The 12,593-nt window shown below is 65.0% G+C and overlaps 1 protein-coding gene across 1 annotated transcript in view; it reads left to right on the forward strand.

Moving 5' to 3' along the window:
* KCNQ1 (potassium voltage-gated channel subfamily Q member 1) overlaps positions 1-12,593 on the forward strand; it is a gene marked incomplete at its 5' end in the record, with an annotated part of 315,610 nt that continues 303,017 nt past the window's right edge. The window contains one exon of the mRNA XM_025878623.1: positions 1-377. Coding sequence (XP_025734408.1) covers positions 1-377 — 377 coding nt within the window. The remainder of the gene's footprint in view (positions 378-12,593) is intronic.

Below are 12,593 nucleotides of genomic sequence, written 5' to 3' on the forward strand. Positions count from 1 at the left end.
GCCGCGGCCTCCTCCCCGCCCAGGCCCGACAAGAAGCGCTGGGGCTGCGGCCGCCTGCCGGGCTCCCGGCGGGGCAGCACGGGCCTGGCCAAGAAGTGTCCCTTCTCGCTGGAGCTGGCGGAGGGCGGCCCGGCGGGCGGCGCGCTCTACGCACCCATCGCGCCGCCTGGCGCCCCGGGGCCCGCGCCCCTCGCGCCCTCCGCCGCGCCCCCGACCGCCGCAGACCTTGCCGCGCGGCCGCCGGTGAGCCTCGACCCGCGCGTCTCCATCTACAGCGCACGCCGCCCGCTCCTCGCGCGCACCCACATCCAGGGCCGCGTCTACAACTTCCTCGAGCGCCCCACCGGCTGGAAGTGCTTCATCTACCACTTTGCTGTGTGAGTATCGCCGCGGGCCGCGGGCGCGCAGCACCCAGGGGCTTCCCGCGGGCTGCAGAGCGGCGTGGGGGGACCCTGTCTCGCGCCACCTGCAGCCTCGGGGACCGTGCCAGCTACGACTCAGGGCTGTGGGGGGAGGAAGAGGTTATGGGGAACACAGCAACTCTGAGGGGCCTGTCCCTTGAAGTTCAGGGCCGGTGTGGGTGGGGGGGGGCGCGGGGAGAACTTCCCGCTGGCTCTGCTCAGGCATGTGGGGGGAGGTTGCCCCAGCCCAGAAGTTGGCTCCACGCCTCCCTGGAAGGACAGTCCCCAGGTGTTAAAACTTCTGGGAAAGGACGTGTGCCAGGGGAGCTTGCCCTTGGGTGCGGAGGAGAGAAGTCAGGGTCGGCGGGCACCCAGGACTCAGGAGCCCCCAGGAGGTGAGGGCCCCAAGCTCCTGCTGGTGGCAGCAACACGTCCTAGCTCAAGGCAGGCCACGTGCGGCGAGTCTCCCGGGCCCGCGGGCGCAGGGCTGCCCCAGAGGGTGGCAGGCCGAGTGGTGTCCCCTGAGGGGTCCATATGGCTGCGGGGAATGCCCCACCCCCCTTCAGAGGCCCAGGCTCCCGAAGCAGAGGAGGCTGGAGGGGGCTCCGGGGAGGGGCAGGATTGCGCCCACGTTTCTAACCCTCAATGGGAGGAAGCTGTGTACTAGGGGAGGACCGGACCCCTCATGGGCAGCACCTGGCCCTGTTACCCAGGTGGTTCCAGTGCCCTTGCGGCGTGCCTGCGTGGGGCAGGGCAGGCCACTCCATTCCTCAGGGGCGGGGGGTACAAGGAAGTTACCTCCTCGGGGCCACCCTCCTTGCTGCCTGCCTGGAGCCCTCCCCTGCCGTTCCGTGGTTCCACTTCCTGGCTGCCCAGCCCGCAGCCTCTTGGTATGGTGCCAGCCCCTGGCCTGGGAGCCCTCACGGGGCCACCCCCACACGGATCATGAGGACTGGGGGACTCTGCTGGGGGCTCCATGGGGGGGGTCTCCCTCTGGCTTCCTATTGGTGGTGACGTACTCATCCCTGCTGCCTTGGCTGGCCGGTGGCTGGGAGAGACCTGGTGGGGGGGGAGGGGTTCAGGACCCTTTTTTCCCTTGCCGGCCACTGCCAGAAGGGCCCCAGGGGTGCGGTGGGAGCCAGGCCCCGGCTGGCTTGGAGCATCGTCTTGGGCAGCTGAGGCAGGGCAGGGTGGGGCAGCCTCAGCCTCATGCTTTGGCTCCTCTGTGAGCGTAGGTGGTATCAGGGGTGGTCCCCTCTGTGCGGAGGGACAGCCTTCCACAGCAGGAGGGCATGTCTCGGGGACTGTGTCCCCAGAGTCATGGATGGGCCCCGGTCTTGAAGCCTCTTCCCCACCCCAGCCCCCACCTGCCTCAGTGTCAGAGGGCGCATGCCTCGTGACCGTGGCTGATATCTGGGGGAGAGCACGGCCCTGCCCGTGGCTGCAGCAGTGGCTTGTCTTGGGGCATAGGGGAGGGTTTGCGTGCACAGACGCCGAGGGATCCCACGAGTCAGACACCGGCTGTGCCAACATCCGGTCGATGTCAGGCTCGCGGGCGCCACGGTTCACACGAGCTGCTTGCCTCCTAGCCCTCGCCTGAGAAGCCCAGGGGTGGGATGGACTCCACAGCCGGGTCCGGGAAAGACCCTGCCCGGTGGCCAGCTCTGGGTGAAGGCAGGGAGGCATGCCCGGAGGGCCACCAGGCGGTGTGCAGTGCCTCCCCACCCCTGGATGGCTGCCAGGGCTAGGGGCCGCCCGAAGCCCCACTGGTCTGCGTCCTGGGGTTGCAGGCCCGTGGGTGCGCGTCGCCCGGGCTCCCTGGCTGTGTGGTGCCGTGTGGAGGAAGAGGGCTCGCCGCACCCCAGAGGAAGTCTCTGCTTACACTTGTGTTTTCTTCCTGATTCTGATTGTTTAGCTCTCGGAAGTTTGCTCAGCAGAGTTGCCTTTTGCCTGGCGTCTCCGGGAGCAGGCAGGCAGGGGTGGCTTCTGGGGCTAGCGGCCGAATGTCTTCCCCACGGGGGCAAGCCAGGAAGGGATGCTCCTGCAGTGGCCGTGTGACCTTGGGTCAGTCATTTCCTGCTCTGGGCCCTGCCCTGTGGGAGGTATGCCGCGGCCCTGGGGCGTGGACAGCCGCGGCAGCTCTCCTGACTCGGGCCGGGGCTGGAAGGGACCCTGGCCAGGCAGGGCGTGTGGCTTAGCTGGGGCCTGGGAAGGTGCCTCCTTCTCCTCCTAACATCTCTAGGAGCTCAGCTAGCGCCGGACACTCTCAGAATTGGCCAGTCTTTTGAGGGGACCTGGCCTTCGAGCTGGGATTGCAGCGGTGGCCTGTGGCTGAGTGGCCAGGGCCCAGCTGCAGCCCCACGAGCGGGGTAGACGGCGGCCGCTCTGGCCCTCGTGTGGCTCTGAGCAGCGTCTGAGATAGTTCGAGGGAAGGCCGTGTCCTTGCAGAGTCACTCCGTGAACAGGGCAGGATGCTCGCTGCGGCCGGCCAGCCTCCCTTCCCTGGCCTTGAAGGGCCGGGCAGGTGGGTGGATGTGGGAGCCACTGTCCCGCTGGGCCCTGCAAGGCTGGGCACGCTCTCCCAGGCGCAGCTGGACAGGGAACCCCTGCTCCGGCCAGCCGCCAGGAGAGCAGGCTTTCCTGTGTGCGTCTGGCCGGCCCCCGCTGCTGGGGCAGGGGCAGGACTCTGCCGCCCCTGTCGGCTCAGGCTTCCTGCCCCCTAGCCTTCCAGGACCCTTTGTGTCCCCACCGTGGGGCGGCTCCCAGTCTAGCTGAGGGCGTGGGGGTCCTGGTCTCCCTGCTCATGAGCTTTAGTGGAGCCGTCCGGGTAGGGGAGACGCCCAGACCGAGGAGGGAGCAGGGTTCCCATAGCAACCTCCGTGCCCTGGCCCCGGGGCTGGGCCCCAGCCTTCCTCTGCAGACCCCCAGGGGTCCCTGTCCTTCCCCTGACTGGCGAGAGGCTTCCAGTTTTGGGAGCCATGAGGAACCCCACCTGCCCCCCCTCCTGCTCTTCCTCCCTCTTTTCCCTCTTCACCCACCTTCTCTCCTGCCTCCCCTCCGCTCCCCCACCCCGGCTCTTGGGAGCTGCATCCCGCCTCCCACCCATGCAGCCTGGACCCGGCCTCCCGCTGCGGTGGCTGCTTGGCCCTGGGCACACGGCTCTCCTGCTCAGGGTGCTTCCTCCGGGGCAGGTGCAGAGCGCCCCCCATGGGCAGCATCAGCTCCGGCCGTCCGATGCTTGGAGATCAGGTGCCGCTGAGAGGCTGGAGGGAGGGCCCGGGGGAGAGTGGGGAGGGCCCTGGCTCTCAAACTCAGCTGAGTGCTCCTGGCCCCGCAGCTGGGGGAGAGGACGCGGAGAACTGTACTGTCCAGTCCCTTTGAGCTCTGAGCCCATGGATTTGGCCAGGTGGGTGCGGCTCCACTCTCTGCAAGGAAGGGCCTCAGAGCGAGGGGCAGAGCGTGGAGGCGGCTCTGGTCCCGAGGGCACGTGGGGCGACCGTCCACGCCTCCTGGGGTGCAGCGAAGGCCACCAGTTTCTCTCCCAAGGCCTCCCAGGTGCTGTGGGCAACCCCAAATGTCACGGAGGGCAGGGCGGTGTTGATTGGCAGCAGGTATGGGGGCTGGGTGACCACGGGCGACACTACGTGACCCGAGCCCCGTCTTCACTCACACCTTCTGCATCTGTGACGGGACCTGGCCTCTGTGATGATTTGTCTTTTGCTGCCCAGCCCGGGTGACACTGGGCCCCTTCTCTGGGCTCTCAAGGGCACTGGCTGCTGTGAGGGTGCTGGCACACAGGGGCCTGGCTCTCCTTACTACCCTCCACCCCATGCAAGTGGAGGGGGATGAATGGTACTGTGTGCAAACCTTGGGGGCTCAGAGAGGGGAGGTGATGTGCCCAAGGCCACACAGCTCGGTGTGCTCAAGGCTGTTTGACTCAGAAGCTTGCAGTTCCTTCCTCCAGCTGGGCTGGAGTCCAGGTAGGCTTGCTGAGGCCCCCTCGGGTGGCTGGGGGTTGTGATATTGACCCATTTGTCATGGAAGGAGAGGGGAGGTACCAGCCAGGCCCAGCCTGGAGGCCCTGCTGGGACTGGTGAATGTACCCTCCACGTCCTAGGACCACTCCCCCTGTGGGTGGGGTGGCCAGCCTTCACAGGCCTTTGATCTGGCAGCTCAGGCCTCTGCCTTAAAACCCTGCTGCCCAGAACCACAGGCTTCTTCTCCAGGAAGCCTTCCTAGATTGCCCCGGGCAGAGCTTTGCCTTGTTTCTCTGCCACCCCTACCCCAGAGCTCAGACCCCCGATGGCTCAGCTGCTCTTGGGTGGTAGAAGGTCCGAGTGGGTGGGCAGGGCTGCCGGGGGATATCTCGGTCCTCCCTCTGCCTGGCAGCCCGCGGAACAGGCACTCATGAGAGGATCACCTGGCATCCGGCCTTGGAAGCCCAGGCCCTCTCCAGCCTGGGCCGTGGCGGTCGGCCTGCTGCCTGGCAGCTCTGAGCCCACAGACAGGCCGGGCCTGGTGATCTCCGTCTGTGGGTATTTTTATCCAGCGGCATTCCTGAGCTTGGGAGAAGGGTGTGCTCAGAAAGGAGGAGAGTCCTGCAGGCCCCGGGGGGTTGGAGAGGGTGTGGGGTGCTCTGCAGAGCACTTTCATCCAGGACGTCTCTGTGTCCAGAGCAGCATTGTCTGGCGGTGGGCACAGAGCCTGCGGCCGGGGGCGAGGGGGGCTGGGGGTGAGGGCCCGGGGCCCGCCCACCTGTGCAGGTCTGGGCACAGGGCCGTGTGTCCTGAGGAGGAGCCTGTGTCCCTTCGCAGAAGCCGGGTCCCTATTGAAGGACCAACGTGTGCCCCAGGGACGGCGATGCTGTTGCCCAGGGAGGGCTCTGGGCACAGGAGGAACCGGCCGTGGCCCTGGGCAGCCACGGAGGGGGGTGGGCAGAACTCTCTGAACCAGGCCCAGGTCGGAGGGCCCACCCTGTCCACCCCACCACTGGGGACTCTGGACCTGGTCCCTGCTCCCTTTTTCTGCTCGGCCACTTGCAGCTGGGAAAACTGAGGTCTGGCCTCTTGGCTCACACAGCCCCTCTTCTGCGTGGAAGTGGGTGTGGTGCTGATGTCTTCAAGCGAGGTGGGGGTCTCATTCTTGGCATCATACCCACAGGCACCCCCACTCCCACCGGCTCTTACCTCCGATCCACAGGGCACTGACGGCCACATCTTGCCCCGGGGGGGCAGGGGCTGTGGGCTTCCCCTCTGGGTGCCCCAGGGCTGGGCCCCCTCCTGGCTCCTTTCCTCACGGTTCTGTTACCGAGAGGATGCTCAGGACAGGGGCGCCTCTGCATCTTCTTGCTGAGTTTGTGGCTAAGTGCCATGCAGAGAAGGCCCACATGAGGCAGAGGACAGGGACTAAGGCCAGGCCGGCTGGACGGAGACCCCCTGCCACCGCACCCCCAGCTCCCTTCATCCCTGGAAGGCTTCTCTGGATGGAGACCGCCCAGCCCACCCGGTCCCTCCAGGGGTTGTCTCCTTCACCCGCAGGCTGCTTCTGGCCTGTCCAGCTGGGCGGGGTATCAGGAGGAGGCCTGATCCAGGGGGCAGGCCACCGCCTCCCAGAAGTGCCCCCCGCATGGCAGAGGGGGTCACCGGGGGGCCCTGGGGGGAGCCCAGGAGAGTTTCAGGTGGTGCCCGGGGAGACACACGCTTTGAACATTTGATCTTGGTGGGTCGTGTGGTTTGGCTTTCCGTTCTGTGACGTCTCCGGCTGGTCTCTTATAAAAGTCACATCTGCATTTTTGGCCAGGGCAGCTCAGAATGTAAGCTGTAAAATGTAAAGTTTGGCGAATTAAAACTGTGTGGTGCTGGCATATGCGCAGGCAGATGAGCAAGGGATCAGAATACAAAACCCACATACAGACTCAGCTGCACATGAAAACGTAGCCGAAAATGCAGCCCGCCTCTCCAGCGGGTAGGGGAGAGCTCCAGTCCGCAGGGCTGGGTGAGCGCAGGGCCCGAGGAGGAGGTCCAGGCTGGGCCCCTCACGCTGCCCAGCAGGTGGACTCTGGGGAGCTGAGCCGGGTGTACAAAGATAAAGGTACAGACATTTGTGCGAGAAGTGACCCTCGTGTGACCCCGGCACCTTCAGAGCAAACAGCAAAGACAAAACCTGGGAGAGAGATGACGCCTTCTCACGGAGGATCCATTTCTCTGATGGAGAAGGAGCTTCTGAGAGTGTGCAAAAGCCCATCATCCCCCCAGAAGGTGAGCACAAGACATGAGCCCAGCTCCCAGTGGTCCTGAAGCAAGAAGATGCTCGCACACTCGCGGTCAGAGATGTCGCCGTATCCCATGGGACAGGTAGGAACCCGCCAGCGTGTGCAGAAACCCCCTCGCTGGCAGCTTGCGAGGCGGGGGGAGACTGCACTCTTGCGGGAGATGGTAGAGTCTGTGAGGAGGGGGCTTTGCATGCACTGACCCCCCCCCCCACACAACCCCATGTCCTGCAGCCTATCTCGAAAATACTGGCCAAAAAAACGCCAAACCAAAAACCAAAACAACACCCCCAGCAAAACCAAACAGGAAAATAAACCCGTGCACCAGGCTGTTGGTTACAGCGCTCCTTCTAACGTGACGCCGTGTGCGGGGTCCTGTGCAGACGTGAGGGAAGCGCGTGGGACCCCGTATGCTTTTATGGAGTGGCTACTGGGACACAGCGTTAAGTGGAAAAACTCGGGCGGGTAAGAGTCTGACGAGCCAGTACTCGTCTAGGAAAGGAAGAGACACCGACGCACCCGCGCTTGCTTTCGGCTGGGACAGCAGAGGCAGCGGGGGGACGGCCCGGAGCAGCTACAGAGGTGACGTCCGGGGAGGGCAGGCGTGATGGAACCCACGTGGCTCGGAGTGTCCCTCGTTCCACCGATCTGACTCTGAAACCACGTGGTTGTCGGCGGTCCCAGCACGGCTGTGATGCCCTTGCTTCATTGTCCCGAGGCCTTTGCGCGGGATCTGTGGGTTAAGGCAAGTGAGCATCACGTCGGTGTCCTTGACGGCCAAGATTTTGGCCGAGGACGAAAAAGCCAACGTCAGTTAGGTCCAGCTCCTGCCCACCCCCCGTCTGCATTAGAAAGAGAAGTTATCAGAAGGCGCCCCTCATGAGTTTGTTTAAAAATTACTTTTCTGCTGGCTGGAAAGGGCCAGAGAGCAGGAGCCACCCCATAGCTTGAGCGCCCGCGGCTCACAGGTGGTGGCCTGTCCGTGCTGCGAGACGTGGCCCCCTGTGGGCCTGGGGCAGGAGAGGTGCGGGCGGATCCCGTCACGCTAGAAAGCAGGACGGCTACCAAAGGCCGCTGGGGCCACGTCCCGGGCTTTGGCGACAGTTGGCTGGAAGATGTGACCCCCGCAAAACTGTGACACTTCGGGAGCGGTGATCACTGTGGACTGAAGTGCAGCGTGAGGACTTTGGATCCTGGAGGTCATCCTGACGTCAGGGGCACAACCAGCAATCCCGTTTGCAAACAACTTGTTATTTTGGGCCCCGGCGAGGGAAGGGCAGCCCTTGGCTTTCCCACGCATGACTCAGGGAAACCAAATAGAGGTGAGGCCATGCCTCTTCTCCAGGACCCCACCTGCTGCCTGAGCAGGCGACCCGGAGTCCTGCTGGGGTCCTGGGTCCGGCGCTGAGCATTGCGGCGGCTGGCGACCTGTCCAGGGCAGGCCCAGACGCAGACCGGCCCCCCACGCCTTCTCGCCAGAACAGATGGGCGAGTAGACGCGGTGAAGGCTCCAGATGTCAGTGCGAGCCTGGTAGAGGCACCAGGGCCAGAGAGCACACGAGAGGACACGGCGGGGTGCCTCCTGCGAGATCCCACCTCGGGGACCCCCTGTAGGACAAAGGCCCGATGTCCACCACAAACAGAAGACCAGGAAATGAGAACAAGAGGAATGGGAGCGTTCGGATTGAGAGAGTCCACGAGGATCCTACAGGCACCGATGGTGACGTGGGACCCCGGCTAGCCCTGCGGCAACCTTGCCTCGTTTTCCAGCTGAGCGTTGCTTGCCCCCGGCTGTCCCCTCCTCTCCTGGTGCGCCGTCCCCATTGGGGGGCCCACACCCAGCTCCCAGACTCCCTGCGGCCCCTCAGCTGTAAGCCGGGGGAGCCAGGCTTCCTGGTGGGCCGTGGTGGGGACTATGTAGCTGCACCGTGGTGCCTGCTGGTGTGAGGCTGGAGCTCACGTGCGGTGCCCTGGGGTCGGGCCTGGGGACAGAGGATGCATGTGACAGCAAGGCGTCCGAGCAGGCTTCCCGGAGATGTGGGCTGGGGAGAGGGTGGAGGGAGACCCGGCGGGGAGATGCTGGGGTGCTGGGTGGACTTTGGCGTCTGGGCGGGTGAGCTGGAGGGGTTGGTGGGGGACCTTGGAGGGCCGTGAACACAGACCGAGGTGGTTGGTCTCATCTGAGGGCCGCGGGAGGCCATGGCCATGTGTGTGTCACTAAAAGGCCACCTGTCCTGAGTTTTGGCTGTTGAGCTATCCTGCTTGGGCCTCGCTCCTCAATGCCAGACCTGTGTCCCGTCGGGAACATGTCTCGAGATGTTGAAAGGTCCCGGGTGGCACGCAGTGCCTTCCCTCCTTCGCCGGGTCCCTGGGACGTCCATCCGCTCGCTGGCTCCGTGACACGTGCGTGCCTTCCCTTCCTGCGGGCCACAGCGTGTTTCCGCGGCGCCCAGGACTTCCTCTCTGAGCAAGTTGGAGAGTTTTTTCTGCGTGGAGTTAGTCTGTGGTTCATGTTCCAGGCCATGCCGGAGCCATTCCAGCTCTGTGGGTGCGTGCTTGGCACTCACGCCCTGCAAGGGGGGGCACGGGGGTCCCCGGGTGAGCTCCCGGTGCGCCTACCACCATCCCCGGCAGGCAGGACACCTGCTCGTGCGACTCTGCACCTGGGATCCTGGGGGGGGGGGGTTGTTGCTTAAAGGGGGCTTGTGTCCCGCTACCGTCAGAACATGGGCGCGAACAGAGTGCAGGGAGGGTTCGAGGCCAGACACAGTCCAGCGGCTGAAATGGTCCAGAGGCTGAGCCACTGTCCGACTGTCCCTAGCACCCCCTGTGCCTGGAACAGCGAGGGCACGAGACAAGCACGTGGCAAGTATGGGAGCGTGTGCCGGTCTGACCCGCTTTTCAGGCCGTGCCGTGTCCCTCACGGCGGCGGTGCCCGTGACCGGCCCCCTGTCAGTGCGGGTTTCCGACCCGCCAGGCTCCCATCCGACCTTCCAGTGCTCCCGCATGGCTGCCCGCGGCTGCCCCGGAGTGAGCAGGGGGCATGCCCCTGTGCCTGTGCAGGGCCCAGCGCGGAGCAGGGGCCCCCGGCGACGGGAGGGGCAGCACACGGATGCACAGAGGACGGGTGGATGGAGGGATGCACAGCTAGCGGACGGGTGGGTAAATGGAGGGACAGACAGACAGAGGTGCTGGTTCCAGCATCCAGCAGGTGCCCACTGTGGTTGCGGTGGACTGATGTTCCGTTGGCCATATGCTGGGCCAACTTAGCCAAAGCCTGGGACTCAGGGTGGCAGGATGTCCTCGGTCCTGGGAGGAGACCAGCTCCGTGCCGCCCCTTCATGACTCCTGGGCCAGTGCCCTTCTTTGTGGGCATTGCTGTGGGAGCCATGGGAAGCCAGCTGGTGGCCACGATTCTGGATAAAGGGCTGTGTGGGTGGGTTGCTCTGGCTGTCCCTGGGGCCACCTGCTACGGGGCATGAGTGTGGGTGGGGCCAGTGTTGGGCTGTGGTCTCTGGTGCTGAGTCTGGACTTGCCTCCTCCTTCCGATGGGCCTCATCCCGAGCCCAGCACCTGCCACGGGGCTCCCAGCAAAGGTCTCAGTTTCTAGAACGTACTGCCTCTTGACACCACAGGTAGTATCAGCTCTGATTGGGGGTGGCCGCTCTCACAGGCCCCCCAGACCCCCCACCCCATTTCCAGTGGTGAGCCAGCTCTCTGCTCTCCTGCCATGTGCCCTGGGCACACAGGGAGGCCCAAGGGGGCACGTCCTGCTCTGGTGGGGCTTGTGACCCAGGGAGGTGGGTGCTCCCTGGGTGACCCCACCTGAGAACCACACAGCTCAGGGTGGCCTGAGGGCGAGGGGCCGGTGGGCCTAGTGGGTGGGTGGCCACTCCCAGAGGCGCCCCGTGGTAAAGGGGGACACCGAGGCCTGGCCAGTGTTCAGGTTTCTGCCCAGTATGCCCGGCAGCCATATGGGGTCTAAGCTTCTCCAGCTCCTCAGCGGGGGGAGAGAGCAGAGGGCAGGGGCTCTTTGGGAGACGTGGAGAGAAGGGTGATTCTAGGATGCCCCAGTTTGCACGTGATCCGAGTGGGGTGTCCTGACATACTGCTCAGCTCCTGGCTCATCCCTGACCTGTCCTTGTGCCCTTGAGTGACCAGTTGACCTCCCTGTGTCCCTGGAGAGGCCTGTCCCTGCCTTACTGGGCAGGGGGTGAAATGGGAGGCCTTTCAGGGCCCCTCAGGGCCCTGGGGGTGAGGCTGCTTTCCGTGCCCCGTGTTTCCCCCTGGATCAGGGCCTGCTCAAGGTCCCGGCGTGCAGCTCCACGGAGACGCAGCACCTCCCGGGCAGCCCTGGAATGTTCTGGCTGCCCTTGGCATGAAGGGGGATGGGCAGGCTGGGGGCTCTGCGGGCGGGTTGGCCTTGTCCCCGGGGTGGGCCCCGCCTCCCTGCTCTTATCAAGCCTCTGCCAGGCACCCAGAGCAGTCTCCTCTGGGGCAGGGGTGGGGGGTGTGGGGCGGCAGTCCCTGTCCCCACCCGCCCCCACCCCCCATGCTGGGTGGCACGGACACTCGGGGTGCCCTGAACCCGGGTTTCTGAGACTCAAGTCTCAGCTCAGCAGCCTCCCTGCTTCCTGAGCCCCCAGAACGCTGCCTGGGAGGGGGTCATGGGTCCCCGGCTGCCACCCAGTGACTGCAGGGACCCTTCCCCCTGGTAGGCCAACTCCCCAGGAATTGTTCAGCAAACCCATGACAGGGAGCACGGAAGCCAGCACCCAAAGGGCTCCTTGCCCTCGGGGCTCCTTGTTGGGCACTGGGTTTGGTTGAACCCACTGAACGTGGGCTCAGGACAGGGGGCCGTGTCTCTCCAGCAGGTGGGTGGCACCGGGCAGGCTGGGTCTGGGCAGGGCAGGGGCCGGACACCTTGGGGCAAGTAGAACACGGACCGGGTTTGACCCACGTGGAGGGCGGTGCTCTATGGCTGCAGGTGGCCGGCCAAAATGCACAGCTGTGCAGGTGGGGGAAGGGCCCGAAGTGGATCGAGAGGGGTTTCCTCATCGCCACCCGGGGTGTGGATCCGGGGTTGGAATTTGTTAAGTTTTGTTTAAATGAATTTTCTACTTTAAAAATATTGGTGGTTTGAAAAAACAGGTAAGTGGTTCACATGGGTAGCAAGAAGACCCCCGAGGGGTTCCTGGGGCCCCCCATGTTTTCTGGCTCTCCTGGGGCGGGGTGAATAAGATTTGGGACCAGAAGGGTAACGTGGGCTGTGTACCCGGCAGGTGCTGAGCTCGCATGCTGATCGGGCCCCGGACTGGCCTGGGTGCTGGGGGAGCCTGGGGGGAGGGACTTGTGTGGGGCAGGCTGGGCTGCTGTGTAGGAGACCCCAACCTCTCTCATTGGGCCAGGAGCAATGACCCATGGAGGGGATCCCACTTGGCCCAGGTTTGGGGTGACCTGCAGGGCTTCCTGCTGGATGGAAGGGCCGTCTGGCTGACCCCTCGAGGGTGGGCTCATTATGGGGGGTGGATACCTGTCTGTGGGGGGGTTGTTCCCAGAGATGAAGGGAACTGGGTCCACGGGGGGGAGGGAAGGAGGGCCAGGACACCAGGCTCACAGGTGGTGCTGTGGCCCTCCCCTCCGGGACAGACTGGGGAGCCTGGTCGCCCGTCCAGGAGGACACCAGGATGGTGGACGGCTGCCCTGTGTCCAGCCATGTGGCCAGAGACCCCTGATTCGTTCATGGCCAGGCCAGTCGGGGTCGGAGTTGGGGGTATCATGCCCCCCAGGGCCGACGCATCCCAGCACTTGCTGCCTCTGTAGGTTCCTGAAGCGAGGTCAAGGCCCTGTGGGGACATAGACACTTGCCCAGTGTCACAGCTGGTGGGTGGCAGGACTGGCGTTGGACCCATCACATGACTCTG

This window comes from Callorhinus ursinus, unplaced genomic scaffold (genome assembly GCF_003265705.2).
Source record: "Callorhinus ursinus isolate GAN/ISIS: 27379988/994484 unplaced genomic scaffold, GSC_fseal_2.0 scaffold51, whole genome shotgun sequence".
Lineage (NCBI taxonomy): Eukaryota > Metazoa > Chordata > Mammalia > Carnivora > Otariidae > Callorhinus > Callorhinus ursinus.